The sequence below is a fragment of the Apteryx rowi genome, unplaced genomic scaffold (assembly GCF_003343035.1).
Source record: "Apteryx rowi isolate R43461 unplaced genomic scaffold, aptRow1 scaffold_161, whole genome shotgun sequence".
Taxonomy (NCBI): domain Eukaryota; kingdom Metazoa; phylum Chordata; class Aves; order Apterygiformes; family Apterygidae; genus Apteryx; species Apteryx rowi.
This window is the reverse complement of record NW_020447875.1, coordinates 388,620-408,526: the sequence shown is the minus strand read 5'-3', so window position 1 is coordinate 408,526 and position 19,907 is coordinate 388,620. Positions and strand designations below refer to the sequence as shown.

General features: G+C 35.8%; 1 protein-coding gene across 5 annotated transcripts in view; it reads left to right on the top strand.

Moving 5' to 3' along the window:
* The window catches only part of YTHDC2 (YTH domain containing 2), a 34,285-nt gene extending 18,367 nt beyond the window's left edge, over positions 1-15,918 (top strand). For 3 of the 5 annotated variants that reach the window (XM_026059876.1, XM_026059877.1, XM_026059880.1), the window contains 12 exons: positions 13-132; positions 458-730; positions 1,233-1,359; positions 1,871-2,076; positions 2,537-2,732; positions 5,614-5,723; positions 6,591-6,883; positions 7,352-7,529; positions 8,607-8,810; positions 10,748-10,930; positions 12,737-12,840; positions 13,001-15,918. In XM_026059876.1, coding sequence (XP_025915661.1) covers positions 13-132; positions 458-730; positions 1,233-1,359; positions 1,871-2,076; positions 2,537-2,732; positions 5,614-5,723; positions 6,591-6,883; positions 7,352-7,529; positions 8,607-8,810; positions 10,748-10,930; positions 12,737-12,817 — 1,971 coding nt within the window. In that variant the 3' untranslated portion in view covers positions 12,818-12,840; positions 13,001-15,918. The remainder of the gene's footprint in view (positions 1-12; positions 133-457; positions 731-1,232; positions 1,360-1,870; positions 2,077-2,536; positions 2,733-5,613; positions 5,724-6,590; positions 6,884-7,351; positions 7,530-8,606; positions 8,811-10,747; positions 10,931-12,736; positions 12,841-13,000) is intronic. The other 2 variants (XM_026059879.1, XM_026059878.1) reach the window with 2 other exon arrangements.
* The last annotated feature ends 3,989 nt before the right edge of the window (positions 15,919-19,907 follow it).

Sequence of the window (19,907 nt, the reverse complement as noted above, 5' to 3'; positions counted from 1 at the left end):
TTTAACTTACAGGAACTTTGTTTGCACACAAAATTGCTGGCTCCAATTAATTGCCCAATTGCTGACTTTCTCATGAAAGCTCCAGATCCTCCACCAGCTTTAATTGTGAGAAATGCTGTGCAAATGCTTAAGGTCAGCAGTGGTGTAGATTTATATGGAAATTGTATTTGCTTCCATTTGTGATGTGTCAATATGTCTTTCTCAGTTTTATGTGTAGAGAAACTTTGTTGTTTAGTCACTTYGGGATGCTTTGGGTTTTTGTTTCAATTTTGTCATGTGGACAGGTGCCCCCTTGTTAAGGGGAGAGAGACTGCCTAAAACTCTCATCTCAAATTTCACACGGTTTGACTTGCATTCTTAGTGTTTGGCAACTAATCTAGTTAATGTCCCATATTGATTTCCTTTCTGCTTTTGTTGTAAACTCACTTTTCCCCCTTTCCCTCTCTTTTTAAATCAGACAATAGATGCTATGGATACTTGGGAAGATCTCACCGAACTTGGTTATCATCTGGCTGATTTACCAGTAGAGCCACACCTTGGTAAAATGGTGTTGTGTGCTGTTGTTTTGAAGTGCCTGGATCCTATTCTTACCATTGCTTGCACTCTTGCCTATCGAGACCCTTTTGTCCTACCTACACAGGCATCTCAAAAGCGTGCAGCCATGCTGTGTAGAAAACGTTTTACTGCAGGAACATTTAGTGACCATATGGCGCTTCTCAGGGCTTTCCAGGTATTATTTCATCTTCAGAAAGAGTACTAATCACCATAGATTTCATATCAAAGGAAATGGTGTACCTACAGAGTTGGATATAGAATGAATAAACTATAATTAATTCTTCAGTGAAGAAACTTTGTTTTTGCCTAGTGGCTTTCCTGTTTATTGGACTCACTAATAATTTTATCTGTAGGAAACATTTTTTCAGATTATTTTTATTTTTCTCATATTACTTGCTAGCCTAGTTAAACTCTGAATGTTAGAACAAGATGTCATTTTAAGTTATCAGCATGATAGGCTATAAAATAACTTGGAGATGCTTTATGTTAATTTAAAGATACGGATAAAGATAACTTTTACGTGACAGAATAAATCTGACTCAGTATATATCTCCCCTTTCAGATATGGGTTTTGTCTTCACTTTATTGACATAAATTTCACTGTACTTAAACAAAAAGTGCATTTTTGTTTTTCAGTTGATCAAATTTATAGGCAAATGTAAAAACATTGTTTACAGGCATGGCAGAAGGCACGAAGCGATGGCTGGGAGAGAGCCTTCTGTGAAAAGAACTTTCTTTCTCAAGCCACGATGGAAATCATCATAGGAATGAGAACACAGTTGCTTGGTCAGCTCAGAGCTTCAGGCAAGTAGCTCATAAAAAACCTTAGCATAGGTTTGGAGTCCAGCCTAGTATGAAAGTTAACAAGAATAGTGTTCACTGGTGTCAGTTCCTTCCTTAATTTGAAATAGACTGATACCCATTCATTCTGGGCAGGGTGCAAATTCTAGACTGAAGAAGTGTTGCTGGGGAACAGAGTCAGATCCTGATCTAACTGAAAGCACCCTCATTGTTCCACAGTTCGCTAGCTTTTGTGGTGCAAGACTAGTTTTCTTGGATTCTTACGTTCTGTTAAATTATTTCTGCATGAAATGCCTTTCTGCTGTAAAAATAACTATTTTATGATAGTAAAATTCATTATCTAGAAGGATCTCAATCTAATGGTTTTTTTCTTGGTGGTAGTAAGGTTGTCAGTGTGAAAAATGCAGCAAATTTGTACTTTATTTCACTTTGTTTCTCAACAGGGTTTTGAGAAGGAAAAAAAAAAAGAATATGAAGTCCACTATAATACATCTTTGTCTTCTTCCTTGTTCAGGTTTTGTTAGAGCCAGAGGAGGAGGAGATATCAGAGATGTTAACACTAACTCTGAAAACTGGGCTGTAGTTAAAGGTGCTTTAGTGGCTGGGATGTATCCAAATCTAGTGCATGTGGACAGAGAAAGCCTCATTTTGACTGGACCAAAGGAGAAGAAAGTACGGTTTCATCCTACCTCTGTTCTTAGCCAACCTCAGTATAAAAAGGTAAAATCTTTTCAAATTTATAGTCCACAAACAAGAGCAGAGTCTAACAAGCTTATGAAAGTTTTAAAAATTTCTCTTCATAGTTGTCAGTATTTTAAAAGCAGCATGTGCATGCGTAAACACTGCTTTTTACAAAACATTTTTTCCTTCAATTGCTGAAATAAAGAATTGAGTCAGTTTATTTTTACAGTATTGTTTCATCAGAACTTACTTCAGTTGGTCCTCTGCTTGTGTAGAATAAGACAAAATGGTAAAAAAAAAAAAAAGTTATGAAACTGTTTTGAAGATACAATGATCCTGCTGATAGCAAGAAGGGGTTCTGCTCTGAAGCAGTGATTTTTAGATTTTTTTTTTTAATTTAAGCAAAATACTTGTCTTCAAGGTATTTTATTCACACACTCACTCTTTTAATTTCAAATAAAAGGTAAAACAACCTAAAGTCTTAATTGCTTTTGCACAGATTCCTCCAGCAAATGGGCAAGCTGCAGCCATTCAGGCACTCCCTACAGACTGGCTTATATATGATGAAATGACAAGGGCTCACAGGATAGCAAATATCAGATGCTGTTCAGTTGTAACACCTGTCACGGTGTCACTCTTCTGCGGACCAGCTAGGTTACCAAGTAATGCTTTGCAGGAGCCTTCATCCTTTCGAGGTATATATATCTGTTGATATGCAGTAGTATGTGATATGGAAGGCTTATTTTTCGAGAATATCTAATATATTTGCTAAATCTCAAAGGTACAACACCAGAGTTCTTGTAGCTGTTGAATAGCTTACTGACCCTGTAGTAAATGTCTCAGAGTTATATACAAATAGTTTTAAGTATTGCATTTTGATTCTGTTGAATTTAACTTTTTACTATTGACAAGATAAATAATGAAAAATACAAAATTAGGAGCTTAATTCTTCAACAGTATCATCAGAGAGGATCCCCATCCCTGATCTTGTGTTCTGTTAGTGTTCTGTCATATATAAAGCTTATGAAGTTATGACAGGGATAGTGATCTACAGTCATAGTCTACAGTAGACCTGTATGAGTTGAAGAGTTGATTTTCTGTGTAGATGTTAGTGGATCGCACCAGGGGAGCGCTAGTTCCTGTGTTGTACCTACATTTCATCAATGATCATAATCTTCTGTGAAAATTTTTTTCTTCAAGTATTATTTCCTTTATCTCCATCTTTATTACCTGAGCCAAGTGTGATTCACATGGATATCATTAGTGCATTAAGGCCTGAAGTCTCAGCTTTCTCTAGTATAAGGTTGTTGAAATATAACAGTGGTCTTCTGTTCTTTCCTTTTCTTTCTTTTTTTTTTTTTCTTTCACCTTCTTCCTTATTGCCTGATCTATTTGCGGAGACGCAGCAAATAAACCATAGGGTCCTTAATGGACAGAATCAGTTTTGCTTTCATGTATCTGAGGTTAGCTAACCAGATAAGGGATTTGTGAACAAATATATTGGTGTTGAAGTCCCGTGGAGAATATATAAATAATTATTCTGCGTTATACCTAATTTGAGAGCCTTCTAGTAGCATGTCGGGTTATGAAAAATAAAGCAATAGATTTATAGAAGGTTGTTCTCCAAGATGAGAGAGAAATGAGTGAGAAATAGATATACCGCTGAGTGTTGTCCAGGACAAAGTGACTTTGTCTTAAAGTTGAGTGAATTTGTACTGACTTGAGACAGCCTTATACTTAGTTGATGAATAAGGTAATGTGACTACTTTACTAATTAATTCGTAATCTTAGAATTTATAATTAATACTAAATTACTTTTGACTAATGCAGTTCTAGTTAATTATTGGAGGATATGTAGATTGTGTAGCTTTTAACTTGAAGATCTGCTGTTTTTAATCTCTGAAATTAATTTGAAATACCGTGTGTGGGTCAGATTCACTGCTGCCTCCTAGAGGCATGAAGAGCCTAATTAGGATAGGCTTTGATATAGAAGAGTAACTGGATGATCTAGACCCACTGTAGTAAGGAATTTATTTCCTTTTGAACAAAGATTATACATTTGGCACACCAGACCCCTGCTCTTTCCCTAGATATAATTATCCAACATGCTTTAGAGGAGATCGAAGGCTCTTCTGAACTATGTCTATGATAGTTGTCCCTAGACTGTAGAAGCCGCTAGCAGTTCCTCTGTTCCTGCTGTCTTCCTTTCTTGCTCCTTCCAAATACCCTCACTTCTTCCCTCCCTCTTTTACTATACCTACAACTTCAGTGGTCTAACCAAGAGCAGAGGCCAGTCTGTCTGGTCACTCTGAAGGCAGGGCCAACACGAAGTTTATTTTTAACTTCATGGCAATGGTAAGCATGTTTTTGGCTGGAAAGAACTTGTCTGGAACATTAGGAATGGCTATAATTATCATATCACAGTGCCTATTCTGGAAGTATTTAGTTTGGTATTAGGTATAAAATTCTAAGAATAACTTGCAACTTTTTCCATCTAATATTTCTACAGCAAGCAATAGTGAATCTTTTTTTCAAAAGAAATGCAAGCAGTATTATCATATTACATCAGTTAAATTCATACGTATGAATCCTCATGGGCTCATATGCATAAATTATATTTGCATTGTTCTGAAATCTCACAAATTATAGCAGAGTATAATTCTTAACATATACATTTTTATTTGATTAAAGTGAGATGTCTAATGATAATAATGCTGAAAAGTTTTTTTTTTTCTAGAGACCAGTTTATTTGATATTGTTTGAACCAGATTATTCAAACCGAATAATATAGAAGCTACCAATATTGCAATATACTCGTATTGCTTCCAGCCAAAACATGGATTTAAAAATAATCAGTTATTGTCTTCTACATATAACTTTTAATGACAGTTAGCTATACCAGAAACTAGAAGTAATTGGGAATATAAAGGAATCTGTTTTGTTATTTAAATAGAGTGCTGTAGGAATAGAAGAAAAAAAATCTATCCTGCTGTTCATTTTCACTAGAAATATTATCTCAGAATCAAAGAAAGAACCTATATTAAATTACTGAAGCTTTCTTGTCTTACTGTTTAACTGTTAAAACCAGTATTCATACTGATGGAATCAAACCTTTTTTATGAAAAATGGGAATCCTACTTTATAGCCATATGTATTTTTTTATATGGGTCTTGAATCTGCTGCATTACTAGGAAATAAACAAAGCACAGAGCAATACATGGTTTTGCAAATAGATTTAGGCATAAGTTTGTGTGCTAATGGTTTATTGGAGATACACGAGTGAGTCAGATCACAGGGATTTACATAACAAGACCCTCAGTGGGTCTGAATATTTGAGTTCTGCTACTGAATTAAAAGCAGATTAACAGATTTATTACTGAGATGTTTTGACAAAAAAATAAAAAAGATAATAAAATTTCTGTGTTTAGAAGTAGATGAAGAGAGAAATATTAAGTGGAATTGAAATTTAGAAGGGAAATGGGTTTATTTCAGGCAATACAATAATGTTCAGTATTTTATATGCAAGTGGAAGTAATATTGAAATGCTAATGCACCCTTTATATTTGTTTCATCTAGTGGATGGGCTACCTAATGATAGCAGTGATAGTGAGATGGAGGACAAAACAACTGCTAATCTGGCGGTACTGAAGCTAGATGAATGGCTCCATTTCAAACTGGATCCTGAAGTAAGTAATGTATCTGTTCAATGCTTTTTTTATTGAAAAAGAATACTTATATTTGTATTTATCATATATTTATTACTTATTTAATTTTTTTTATATATTTATAAAAATTTCTTAAATGTTCTGGTAATAGAGAATTTCCTTTAAAAAGAAATGTGTATTTCCTCCTCTGAGAGGATAATTAAAGCTAACTCAAGATGGAGCACTTGAAGTTGGAGATAATGTAAGAAAGGCCACATTTAATAAAAGGAAAATAATACATTGAAGATAGAAATCTTCATGTCATTGAGAAACTCTGGTCATTGTAGGAAGAGAAGTTGCTTATGAATTATGAAATGCTCAGACCATTCAGATCCAACAATAATAATATCTTTTGTAGAGATGTTCAAATGTGGGGTTTTTGAAAACTAAAGCTTGTTTTCATAGCACGGAAATTAGACCATAGTGTTCTAAATTCAGTCCTTGCATTTGAGCGGTAGTCTGCTCCATTAGGAGAAAGATGTCATTTAGGGCTGATCTTTTTTTCCTCAGGTATGAATGAAGAGAATTTTAAAGTGAGCAATAATAAATCCTGCAAGTTTACAGTATGGTTGTGAGTTTGGTGCAGAGTGAAATGAAATAGAAGGTTTTAAAAATAACTTTAGATACCCCAGAGAAGAAAGAATAACTCTTAAAAGTTTTCTTCAAATGACCACCCCCTTCCACCCCTCTCCCTCTTCCCCCCTCCCCCCCAATTTTAGTCTTGCCAGTCAGTTTGGGTCCTGTTTGTTTTAGAATGCCAGATACTCTCTGTTCAAGAGAGACATAGGCAGCCTGTATCTGGCTGATCTAATTTTGATTAGTCTTTAACAGAGTTAAAATTCATTACAGACTGCTGGTCTGCTGTTGCAAATCAGACAGAAGTGGCATAGCTTATTTCTGCGTCGTATGCGAGCTCCTTCTAAACCGTGGTCTCAAGTTGATGAAGCAACTATAAGAGCAATTATAACTGTTCTAAGCACTGAAGAACAGTCTGTAGGTTTGCAGCAGCCTTCAGGAATTGGGCAGAGACCAAGACCTATGTCTTCTGAAGAACTTCCTTTAGCATCTTCATGGAGGTCAAGTAACAGCAGGAAAAGCTCAGCAGAAACAGAATTCTCTGATGACTCTTCTAATGCTGAAAAGTAAGCTGTTTGAAACCTTCTAGAGATAATAAGTGGTAATTTTGGTAGATGTAAAAGCAGCACTTGAATTTCTGCTAGTAATAAAAAAGAATAGGAATTGCATGTGTTTCATAACAGAAGGATGACAATACTGTTGGAAGAAATGCTGCTGTCCTATGTTGTGTTATAGTAGTGATTTCATTGCTAAATATTTCATATATAAGCCTGCTGTTTGAGGGGACAGTCAGTCAGAAATATGTTTTCCATGAAATCTGATCTCCGGAAAGAAGTAGCGGAAGAGCTATAACCCCAGCATTCAAAAACAATGAATAATAAGTAATTTTTTTAATTAAAGTACTTAATATGGTTTGTAATTATTGTAATATGTATAGTCATGCAACAGGCTGAGATTTAGCTCTCAGTTCTACTGTGACTGCTTATTAAACTCTTAGCGTGTTAAACTCTCCTAAATCCACCCTTGCCTCTTAGGGTTCTAATGAAATCTACACCTCCGGCGTTTCACCAGGCACAGAAGTACAAAGAAAGAAGCATTTTGCACTCCAAGCGAACTTCAGATGAGAGGTCAGATCAATCATCAGTGAAGTCTACAGACAGCAGTAGTTATCCTAGCCCATGTGCCAGTCCTTCTCCTCCTTTATCTGGAAAGGTAAAGTTTTCATAAATAAATTACCCCACTTTTCAATATTAATTGTATTTCAGAAATAAATTAGATGATATCTTTCAGCAGCTGTCTTATATTACATTGATAAATTAGGAGCCTAAAATAGATTTTCATTTTTTTTAACCTGCATAATCCTGTTTCTTTTTGGAACTTAAAATCCAAACTAAATACCCTTGTTATGCTGGTCGAATGCAGTAAAATATTATTCTTTGCAGAGTGCTGAGTTAAAGCTATCTAGAACAGAACAATCTGTTGTGTAGTGGTGTTTTTTGTGTTTTTTCTTTTTAACTGTGTAATCACCAGTGAAAGTGTATTCATTTTCTTGCTAAATTAATATGCAGAACTCACATTTCTCTGAATTCTCCTTTTTGCTCTGGATTCTGCTTCCCTGTTTCTTTAATAGTATACATTAAGATGCTAATTCTCTTTAAATTTGTGTTATCTGTCTTATTATGACTGCTTGCTTTTTTAGGATAGTTATTTTAACAGAGCACACATTTTTTGAAGTTGCTGGCTTAATTCTCCCTGCATATTTGAAAAGTAAACCACAGAACACTGAGAAGAAAACCTCTTGTTCCTCTAGGCACTGACTCTTTGGAGGCTTTAATAATTCCTCTTAAATCTTTCAAATTTTAAGTTTATGTGATGTAAAAGGGGGAGAACTTGCGTGTTTTCTGAAGGTGGGAAATGTGAACAGTGTATCTTAGGCTACAGTCTAGAGCAGTTAAGTTTGTCTCACCTGAAGGTGTGTAAAACTTGAAAGAATTATATTTAATTGCTAGACTGCTACTCTGCTGTACTTTTTTGCTGATCCTCTTTTCAAAATGACTGATCATTTTGGAAGGTGTTTCAGAAATGTAAAATAGATTTGAAATACATTTAAAAACCAAGGCAGACAGTACCAGCTGAGATTTTCTGTATTTCTGTTAGAACCTGGGAGAGGAAGGCAGGAGTGTACTCAGGGTTTTTTTATCTTCATGCACTAGAATGCTTTAAAACTAAACTTTAGAACTAAAATCTGCTTTATTTTATTGTACTGTATTTTAATTTAATTTTTTCCAGGGTTCCAAATCTCCTTCACCAAGACCAAATATGCCAGTTCGGTACTTCATAATGAAAAGTAGCAACCTGCGAAACCTTGATATTTCTCAGCAGAAAGGTATATGGTCTACTACGCCAAGTAATGAGCGAAAACTAAATAGAGCCTTTTGGGAGAGCAGCATGGTTTACTTAATATTTTCTGTCCAAGGATCTGGACACTTTCAGGTGAGTCCTTAACGTTAAATGTTAGCTTCGGCTAATGGTTTAAGAGAGTGCAACAGATGACTATGCATAGTGTGGAGGTTTTTGGTTATGACTTCTGACCATCTAAAAAAATAGTGCAGGAAAGCAAGTGTATGTGGTTGCTAAGGTGCAAATGTCTTTCATTCTGCTCCGAAATACACCTTTTTAGCTAACTCAGCTTGTCACTCAAAGCTAAGACTGAACTGCCTCCAGGCTTCTTCAGTAATATTTTATATCCTAAGTTAATCTTCTCTAAAAAAAAATTTTTTTTAAGCAAAGCAGAGGATTGCTGCTTCTGTTTTTGCATTCAAAAATTAATATTATAAAGTAATAAGCAGCTATCAAATGGCAGCTTTCTAAAGTCAGAAGACTCCCAGATGTCTTTGTAATAAACTTCAGTAAAATCTGCTTTTCCTGAACAGGAAATTTCTAAAAGCCAGGTGGCTGGAAAGTCATGGCCATGCTTTTTTGCAGAGATGTCATGACTTCACAGATGTTTAGGCCAGAAAGTGTGATCAGTGTGACCTGTTTTAAGAAAACAAACAAACAAAAAAAAACCCTACTACAATATTTTACTTAATACATTCTAGTTAGCAAGATAGTCATTGACAAAAAACAGACAATTTCAAATTAAAGGCTTTAGCTGGTTGTGTGAAGTTGCATGTTAGCTGTGTCGTAGAGAAGGCTAAACTCGGTTGTTCTTAGTAAACAAAGTTGAACTCATCTTGTTATATAAACTTATTCATAAAAGTCAGCTAAACTTAAAACATAATGAACTAGTTCAAATACAGAAGTCTTGGTGATACCACTGCAAGATTATGGTGGGAGATATATATGATGATTTGGTAAACACAGATGGAATATTGGGAAGTTATTTTCATCCTGTCAGTTGTGGTTTTCTGCTCTGTAATAAGAAAACGGTAAATGGGCTCTTTTAGTTGCGCACTTAGAGGAAAAAGAAGGGGAGCGAAAGGTTTTAGTTTGCTGAAGTCAGGAGTGTAGGTGGTTGATGTTGCCTTGCCCTCCAGTTTCGGCAGTACACTGGCCATTCATGAGAATGTGAGCCTTACGTTCCTGTTAACATGCTCTTCCATCGTGCRTCTTTTTGTTTTTCTTCCTCTTTTCCTTTTTGTTGATTTACATTTTAAATCTGGCTTGAGTTATCCAGGGTTGCGTATCTTACAGCAGTAGTGCGGATTGGCAACCAGGGAATCCAACAGAAACAGCGTCTTACAGATTTGCCGAAATACTTGCTGGACACCCCCCCTTCCCCCTGCAGGAGGGGTGTCCTGCTTAAATAAGAGTCAGAAGCAGTCCTGAATTTGTGGTTTCCCCCCTCTCCCTCCCTTCCTGGACATTTGTCTTGGAATTTCTTCCCACTTTGAAGAAGAAAACAACAGCAACTTTAACTTGTCTTTTCTTCAGAAAGAACAGCTACACTCTCTTAATACTATGTAAAAGGTTGTTAAACTAGAGGGGAGAGGGGAAGAAGGGAATGGATCTCTTAAAAAAAAGCCTACAGCTAAGAAGGAATAGATAATGGAGTATGACATAATAAGGCATTCATCTTGATTCTTTACACTTCAAATGTTTTTACTATACTTTTTTTTGAAAGATTCTGTTGCAAAGTTTAAAAAAAAATTTAATGGTAATTGTCAGAGTTTAACTGAGAGATGTTCTCAGTGGTCAAACCCTCGAATGCATATTTCAAGTGGAAAAAAGACTGACACTTCTTGAAGTGTTTACATCTAGAAAATTATTTAAGTATCTTGTCTCATGGGAAAAAGTGTGTGAATCACTTTGAAACTAATTTGAAAGTTTAGTATGAAGTCCAATCATTTATTTAATTCCAAATTAAACCAGGACCAGATGTCCTCTAACTGTGTTTCTTCCTTTCATACTTCAATTTTTTACTCCAGGGTTTTGCTAGAATGTCTTCAGAGATAGGACGTGAGAAAAGTCAAGACTGGGGATCTACAGGTTTAGGAGGTGTGTTTAAGGTGGAGTGGATCCGAAAAGAAAGTCTTCCTTTTCATTGTGCACACCATTTGCTCAACCCTTGGAATGACAATAAGAAAGTACAAATAAGCAGAGATGGCCAGGTAATGTTATTCCCTTGTAAAGTCTCCTTTACTCAGAACTGTGTGTTATTTTAGCTTCTTTAGACTTAACATTTCTGTCAACTCTCCTCATGTATCTGTTAATCTGAGTCACAGCTCATTGACACACACACCGTGTGCCGCTTGTGCGTTACTGTTGAGGAAACGGAGGATTTGCTGTAGAACAAGAAAATGTATATTTGACAGAAGGAGCCTTACTTAGAGTTTTGATGCAACCAGACCTTTGGAACAATAGGTCAAACTATAGAAGCTCTATTGATTCTTCACCCTTTGTGTATTCTGCCCCAGTTGTTTAAAAAGATGTGGAAGACTTCGTTCATACTCTCTCTTCTTTTTTTGGGGGGGGGAGGGGGGATTAGAAATACCAATTTTAGTTTTTTCCATTTGTAAACAGATTTATAGGCAACTTTTAAAATGTTATAATCAAGCATGTTAATTCATTGGGAAAAAATCGTTAAGTATGACTTTGATAAACTGTAAGAGAATAATACAGAATTAAATTTAGAAGGCAGTTAAAGCTGCCCACCAACCATGGAAATTGACTGCTCTTTCTAGATAGATAGAGATATAGAAATTATATCTATGCTTTTAACAAAATTGTGTAGTTTTAATTAAAAGTTCTTGTAAAAGGATTTTGTTCCTTTAGCTTCCAGGTTTACTAGTTACAGTGAACATATGGAAATTTGCCTGTAGTAACTGAGGCATTTCAGAGATTGAATTACTGTCAGTATACAAAGCCTTTGTATATTCATCTACTCTCTTTTTTGGAAGTAGTGTGATAGGCATTGAAACTGTGCTGGCTTTTTTGCTTTAAGTTATGAACAGCTTTTCTGAAATATTGCTTGTTTTTTGTCAGGGTCATATAGTCTCATAAAATCAAAGCAGCCTTTTGCTTAATATATGTCCACAAAAACTAAAGTTTTCCAGAATTTGTAATCTTGTTTCTGGAGCTCTTCAGTTTTGTTTGCTGCTAAGATATTCTGTCACACCCAAATAAGTGCTCAAAATTGCACCTTTGAGTTTCCTCTGAAATCTATAGAGAATCCTGAGATTTGAGGTAGAGTAGAGTTTAGGACAGATTCTCTAAAGCCAGAAGTAGCTACAAGTAGCTGGAAGAGAATTAACACAGGAGCTCTCTATGGCAGTTTCTGTGACCTCCCCACTTCCTCAAAAAAGGTACAAATATCTCCTCAATGTTAGACACTTGTTCTAAATTTCTTGTATCATCTTCTCTCTACACTTCCCCCAAACTTCTGTCGTTTTATGGCTGAGGAAAGGAATATACCAGTAGCATGTGATGGTGATGGAGTGTAACAGTACTTCTGCTATAAGTTTTTCTTCAGAGACAAAGTCTTAAGGATCATTATGCAACTGGTTTATATTAATGTTGTCCATGCTTCCATTAAGAGCTGCTGTGTTACCTGTGACCACCTTTCCAGGTTCTCCACCACACTCAACTGAATTAAGCTTAAAAGATGTGGAGAGTCATGATCCTTAGTTCATAAGCAAGTGGCCTATGGAAGGTACAAGATACATGGCACATATGGTCTTGTCCACTTCGATTTTTTTTTTTTCTCTCCAGAACTGACAACTTACTCTGAAAGAAAGAGAGCCCAAACAAATTGTAAGCCAGTTCTGATATATATATGAATAGTAAAGGGGATTAATTCTTTCAAAAGACTAAAAGCAAGCACTGTTAACTTTATCTACCTGGGTTTTTTTAATTGGTTTCTGTATGTTTTGCATTAGCAGTGCAAATAACTTTCCTAATTTCCTGCTCATTTCTAGGAGCTGGAACCACAAGTTGGAGAGCAGTTGCTACAGCTTTGGGATCGTATTCCTTTAGGAGAGAAAAATTCAACTGATTGACCATATAAAGTAATGTGCCAGAGGTAGATACTTCATGCATTATTCAGTTTATTTTGATAGATAGTGATAGAGGAAGAGTTATCTATGTACATTGTATTGTTACAGTATTTGTTTTTTCCTTTGCAGTTTGGTGAGGAACAGGTCTACTTAATTTTAAATTTTTTCTTCCTCTTAATTTTTCAGCTATGGTTGTCAAAACATCTTTTATAACCAGTAGAACCAGCAGCATGCCTACGATATAAAGATGAGGAAGAAGCTGGTGCAACAAGCTCTTGAAGTTGCTGGTGATGCTCTACAACTAGCACTGGAAAAATAGGGGGAATTCTGTTAGTTTCAGTATTTCCTTGTGATAACAAATGTCATAAGTTTTCACCAGCCTGTTTTTGACTGAATGACAATTTTTTTTAGAGTAGGATATATGCAGTGTGCAGTTGACTTTTAAAAACATGGTTAAGTTCAAATGAAGTTTAAAAAAAATGGAGCACAATAAGTTCATTACGGACTTAGAGTCGCACAGCAGACAGTTTAAATACACAGTTTACATTTAAACAGTCTCAACACAGTAAAAAGTATGAGAGAAACCAGTGTAATATTAATTAGTCTTGCACTTTGCTTAAAATGAATAAATGAGAATAGATGTTTCCAAATATATTTGAAGATTCCATGAAGTACTTTTTGAATTTTCATATGCTCAGTGTGAGAGAGCAAGATATATTCAGACAGACAGCTAGGTAGAAGGAGAATATCAAAGCTCCATTCAGTACATAAAAGGAGTGTGAGACTTCTTTGAGAGAAAGTTGGTCCAACACATGTTTCCAGTTTGTTATTTATCTCCTTTAAAATGTAGTCTCACTTTGGTAAGCTGAAATAACCTTTCAAAAGACTTATGTGAAGGGATATCCTAGTAAATCAATAACATGGACATTGTTAGAAGAAGAGTTTGATCCCCCCCCCCCAAAAAAAAAAAAATTACCTGTAGAACTTTTTTCATCTTTTAATGTAGTCTGGATACTTTCTTTCTATATCTCTTTCAATTTTTTTTCTTCTTCTATACTACTATTTCTTTTTTTTAATTATTATTTTCTTGGGCTTGTCATTAGAGTTTAAATTACTGCAGTGTAAGGATGATATAAATTCACTCTGCTCACTTTCTGCACTTACTTTTGTGGTCACTCTTAGTATAAACTGAGAGCTTTCCTGCTTGTGAGCAGGCTTATGCTCTTAATGTTTGCTAGGAATATTCACACGGAGTTCAGGATACGCTGTGTATTCTTTCTTGTTTACTGTGTAGTGACTTCCATACACAGAGAATAGGCTTTGTCTTTGTAAGAGTAACTGAGTCCTCCTAAAAACCTTGGTTTCCAGCAAGTGATGCTACACTTCTGTTTGTTTTTTCCCTACCTCGTATACGTTCTCTGGTATGCGGTGGGCTCGCTGCTGTGTTGTACGGCTTTCAAGGATGTGTGCAGGAAGTTTCCTTAGAACTTTGGGCAGATGGAGGAAGAAGAATTTATAGATGTTTCTCTGAACTTGAAGTATGATCAAAGCATGATTAGGTGTGCTCTCCTTTCAGTATTTAATAATTACTGTTTAAGAGAGAAAGAGAGAGAGAGATTTAAATTCTGGAAGGGACAGCAGTCCTACATTCAAACACACATGGAGACAAAAAGTCATGAGTGGCCTTTAACAGTAAGGGAAGAAGTAGTAGACTGTAAGTATCCTTATGCTTTTTTTTTTTCAGGAAAACTTTATGTTGATTATCTACATCAACTAAAACTTTCAGGATATCTACTGATTTTTACTTTATGTGTTCTTTTTTATTAATTCAAGTTTCAGTTTGACAAATACATGATTTGAGGTCATAAACAATTGGGTCCCATTCTGCATCATTGCTTATGTTTTATCCTGTTAAATTTTCCCGGCAATGACTTTAGAATTCATATTTTTGTATTTGACTGTTTAGCGTTTTGAAATACAAAAGCCTCTAATAAAGTTGTTTTCAGTTTTAGTTTTGGTTTTAAATTGTTGCTTTGCAAAATGAGCTTTTTAAAATGTTTTCACTAAATTCAATGCTCAGACTGCAATGAGTTAGCACTTAAAATCCAGTATTGTACACAAAAGTAATATTGTACTCAGTTTAAAGCTCTAGGAGGGAAGGCAGGAGCTAGTTATGTACTGAGACTTAAAACTGTACACTTAAAACTTTCCTTTTCTTTCTTTGTGAATGTTTTCATGGTGATCAGACCTCCTCCAGTTGGTTTCAATTTACCAGATAAGCAATTATTTTAAAACAAGGTTCACATGTTTTTGCTTGTTTTACTAATTTTAATACTGACAGAACAGGATAAATCAGTGCTCACGGTGAGGATGCTTGCATGTTATTTTCTGGTTCCAATAAGCTGACAATTTGTTGTTCCATTGTACTTACCTTACTTTACTGTTTGTATTTTCTGCCTTCTCTCTTTCTTCCCATGAAGCTGCACATATCTTCATGGATAAACATTCAGGATTGTTGCTGTCAGTGCCTGAGTAAAAACTGAACTCAGGGAAGACCAAATCAGAGATGAGTAATGTCTTGAGCACAAATCCAAAGGAACTGTCTTGACGTTAGGTGAGGCATAGAAAGGTCCTCTGTAAGGAGATGCTTATGCTAGCTTTTAAATGATGATTTAAAAAAAATATATTTACCTCTGATTTATACAATTGTAAGCTCAGYGCTATGGTGTATCAGTGCTTCCAACTGACTTTTGAGACCACCTTTACAAGACAGAATCAACCAGTAAGTTTGTAGTTAGAATTGCTGCTGCTCATTCTGTGGACTTTCAACATTCAGCAACAATATCGTATGGTTTGTAAAACTGAAGGTAAATGCTTTTTCTGTAAACAGCAATACTACAACTTGTCTATGCTACAGTCTGCAAGGAGTATCGTATAGTAGATGTAAATGTTTTCCTTTTTTATTTTTGAAATAAATTACTAAGGTTATTTTGAACTAAGAAACACTGAACAATGTGATGCATGGTACTCTTGTTTTGCTGTGCAAAGTCACTTGCAGACGTACTTTTATTTCTAAATAAAAATACAGAAGAAAGACATATTAACCTTGTGTGCTGTCAGTCCCTTTTACATCTAAATTAAGCAGCTGTTTTCTGGTAGTACCATAGAAATATGCATTTCTGAATGGTAACTTGTAATACATTAGCGTAAATTATTTTTGGATAAATCTAGCTGGGATTCTCTTGGATTTCCTTTTTAAACGCTGTTTTGATATAATCTAAAAGCATGTCTACATTAAAAGATTCCACTCTTGAAACTTGGTGGTAAGTGACCTTCTTCTTTTCTCAGATAATCTCCCTTAATTTTCTGCATTGTCATCCATTTAAATTTTGCTAGGTTTCATCCGGTGGAAATAAGTGTATTCTGTCTATGGACACACGTTAATTTGTTGAATCCATGCAAAATGTATGGTTATTTCACTGCAGCAGTGACCTTTCTGATGGTTCTTTTTGAAGTCCTCTCCTTAGGGGTCATGTTACTTTGTTGAATGTTTTGGAAAATAAGTGCTATTTTGAGCCATTGAGCAAACTGCAATTTTCTGAGACTGTGTATTGACATTCTTTGTTTTCACTCTGCATCTTGTATCTTCCTGGTCTCTAAAGAGATTATCTTGGTTGCTGTGTGTAGCAACTAGAAGTATCATCAGTCCCTGGAAGAGCCCCAGGGCTGTTCCAGGGTAGGAACAGCAGGTGACTTGCAGAAGCTCTGTCCTATTATGACAAATGGCCCATCACCCAGACAGCTTCTGTGCAATAGTAAGAATCCCAGTTTGGAGGCTGTCAGCCAGGATTTACTCTGATTCAGATACAGCCCTCTTGCAAGCTACATATTTGTGCCTAAACATTAGAGTGAGGAGGGAAGAAATGAGGTTATGGATTACAGCCACATGTTTGCAAAGTGTGTTTGTATATGAGCAAAGCTAATCTGAGCACTGATGATTCTGGCTAACTCTAGTGATATTGCTCAAGACAGTAGATCAGAGCTATACTACTGTCTCATGTAAGAAAATGCTGAGGCGTGCTGTCTCCTCAATAATGTGCTTCTGAAAATAAGGTAAAAATGGCAAGCTCTTTTGCCACAGATGGAACTTGGTTCCTTTCTCTAAAAACCTGTTCTTTGTTAATTTGTAGCCTGAAATTGGTTATTTGTTGCAATTGTTTCTTTGAATATTTTCTTTTTTGCATTTTTTTTTTCCACATTGCTGACCTGATACCATTTCTGCTCCTTGATCACAAAATCTACAAAGTCATTTCAAGACAGTTCCTCTAGTGCTTGCAGGTTTTATTTCTACTATGAGATTCCTTGTAGCTTCCTTTTTAAAAGCTTGATATTGGCTGTTGTCAAAATGAAATCATGGCTCAGACCTGGTAGGCCAATTTCTGTGTCTTGTGTTTGGATCAGTTCATAGTTACCCCTAAGGTACCTGATCTTTAAAGTGTGGTTTGTGCAGCTACTCTTTTTTTTTTTTTTTCCCCTTGTGGATCTGAWGTGGTTTTTCCAGAGCAGTCACTTTCTAGATGAATTCACTCTTAGGTTTTACTATCTAAATAATATTACTAGTTTGTTTCCTATTGCCCTACATCCTTTTACTGTCACTTAGCTGCATTATTTTTTTCTCCTGTGGGTTTTACTCGATTGTCTTCAGCCATCATTGGTGCTCTCTTGCTGCTCTCCTTGTTGCAGCTTTAGTGGGCAGTGTAGTACAGGCAGTAGGTGCTTCTCCAAACTGAAAGCTTTATTTATTGTTACAGTTCTTTTTGTAGTTGTTGTTGAAAGGGTGCCAGTACCTAAAATGAAAATAAATGTCCTGGTTTAAAGATAAATTAGTTTTCAGGAAATCAAATTGAGGGAATACCTTGTATCATGTTACAGAATACAAAGTTGGAGTCTTGAAAATACTAAAAAACATGGCACATTATTGAATTGGGCAACTCAGAAAGGAGGCTGTGTTTTTATTTATGTCAAACCCATAAGGAGTTTTAAAGCTGCTCCCTGTGTGTGTGTGTGTGTGTGTGTATGTTAAACTGTTTTTTGCCTTATGTTGTATGGTGCACAGCTTTCAGATTTGCAGCCTGATCTTGTAACTTTGCCTGTGTGCATAGGCCTGTTGTATTTGATACTGCTGATGCATGAGTAAAGGTTGTAGCTTGAGGCTCTTAAAGTACCTACCTCTTTGTTCTCTCTGTAGGGAATATCTGGTGAAGGCCAACAACAATCAAATAAGATTACAGAACAAAACACAATTGTCAAAATTGCTTCTATCTGAGCATATTCTGGATGCTGGCAGAAACCGAGAGTAACGTGCAGTTGTGTGACATGTGTAAAATAGATTTAATATCTTCTGCTCTTGTAAAGTATCTTGAGAATCTTTTTAAAAGCAAGCTGTGTAGAGAAGAGTTCCTGCTCTCTGTGGGCCGGCAAACTCACTGTGACCTTTCTAGTTTACAGTGTACCACCTTTATTTCTTATCTCTCAAAGTAAGAACACAGACCTCACTTTTTGATTGTTTTTTGCTACTTTCTTCCTGCTTTGCTGCAGGAATGATGCTTCCTTCCACAGCAGTTTTTGAAGCAGTTCACCAATTTTAACTAAACTTAGAGGAGTGGCCTTATAAATTCTGTGGCAAAAGGTGGTTTAAAAACCTCTAGATTTCCTGAGCTTGCTCCTTGATAGTTGTGAAAAAATCTGCAGGAGGCAAACCATTTGAAGACTTCCAGTTGGAGCACTTTCTGTCTTCCTAGATACTCAGCTCAGTCCAGTGAGATGCAGATAGGCAGAAAATGAGACATTTGGTTGATATTCATGAACTGACTAGTTTATTCATGGCAGTAATTGTTATTGTCGATATGGTACTTTGACACAATGTACCGTATTGTCTAAAAAAAATTTATTCTCCTAAAGAGAACAAAAAAATGCATACTGCTCTTGAAGTCAACGTGCTAATAAGCATGTTGCCATTTTTTAATTGAAAATGCATTGCATTCTGCTGTGTGGGCAGTTTTGGTTTGGTTTTTTTTTCCCTGTGGAGGAAAAAAATTAACTTTCCTCTTTCAGACATTGTGGAATTTTTCAGTTGAGTGGGAGTGTTTTAACTAATGAAAGGAAAACTGCAAATATATACCGTTTCCCTTGCTTTTAATGAGCTTTGCCAGGGTACTACGTGCTTATAGAAGTTTTTTCTTTAGTTGGTGCGTAATGAGAAACTACCAACTCTTTTGGGTGCTCTATAAAATTTTTGCTAGCATAAGCATTTGTTAATATGTATTACTGGACTTCAGTGGAGTTTTGGTAAATGTAACTGCATAGCTTCCTTTGTACAAGGGTCTGGTAATAACCTGAACTGCCTTTCCAAGAAACAAGTGTAGTCTGCTTTATCTTCATCAATACTTTCCTATGTAAAATAAACAAACTTCCCTTGTGATAAACTTCATCAGCAAATTGTATAAAATTGCACCAAGATGCAATGAACTGTAGATGTATTTTGGTGTAAGTTTTTCTGAATTTCTTTTTGAGACATGAATAAATGTCTCAAGGATTTGATTTAGGAGCATAACTCTGCAACAAAGCAGGAGGCCTTAAGATCTTAAATATCTTTTGAGGAGCTTGGAGAAATTGTTAAATGACAGTATCATTTTAAGTGTGACTTCTGTTATTTATATGAGCTTCAAAATTTTACTCTGCATTTTTTTATTTATTTTTTTTTCCCTAGTTCGTGGTTCTATTCAAATTAAAAAACTCTCTGTACACATGCTTTTTTACTAGTTGAAATGCAGTCATTAATGAAGAATTCTGTCAACTCCACAAGGGTAGCATTTCAGTGGCTGCTGCTTTCAGCAGCTTAGGCACTGCTAAGTCTTGACATGTCACAAGATGATATTAAAAGAGGTTTTATCACTGTAAGAGAATTACTATGCTCCATCCACAGCCTTTACACAAAAGAGGGACATACCTTTTGCTCTAGGGGACTCCCTGGGACTTGACGAGAAGTACCAATTTAGGAAGGAGAGAAAAGAGATGAGCAGAAGAGCTGTAG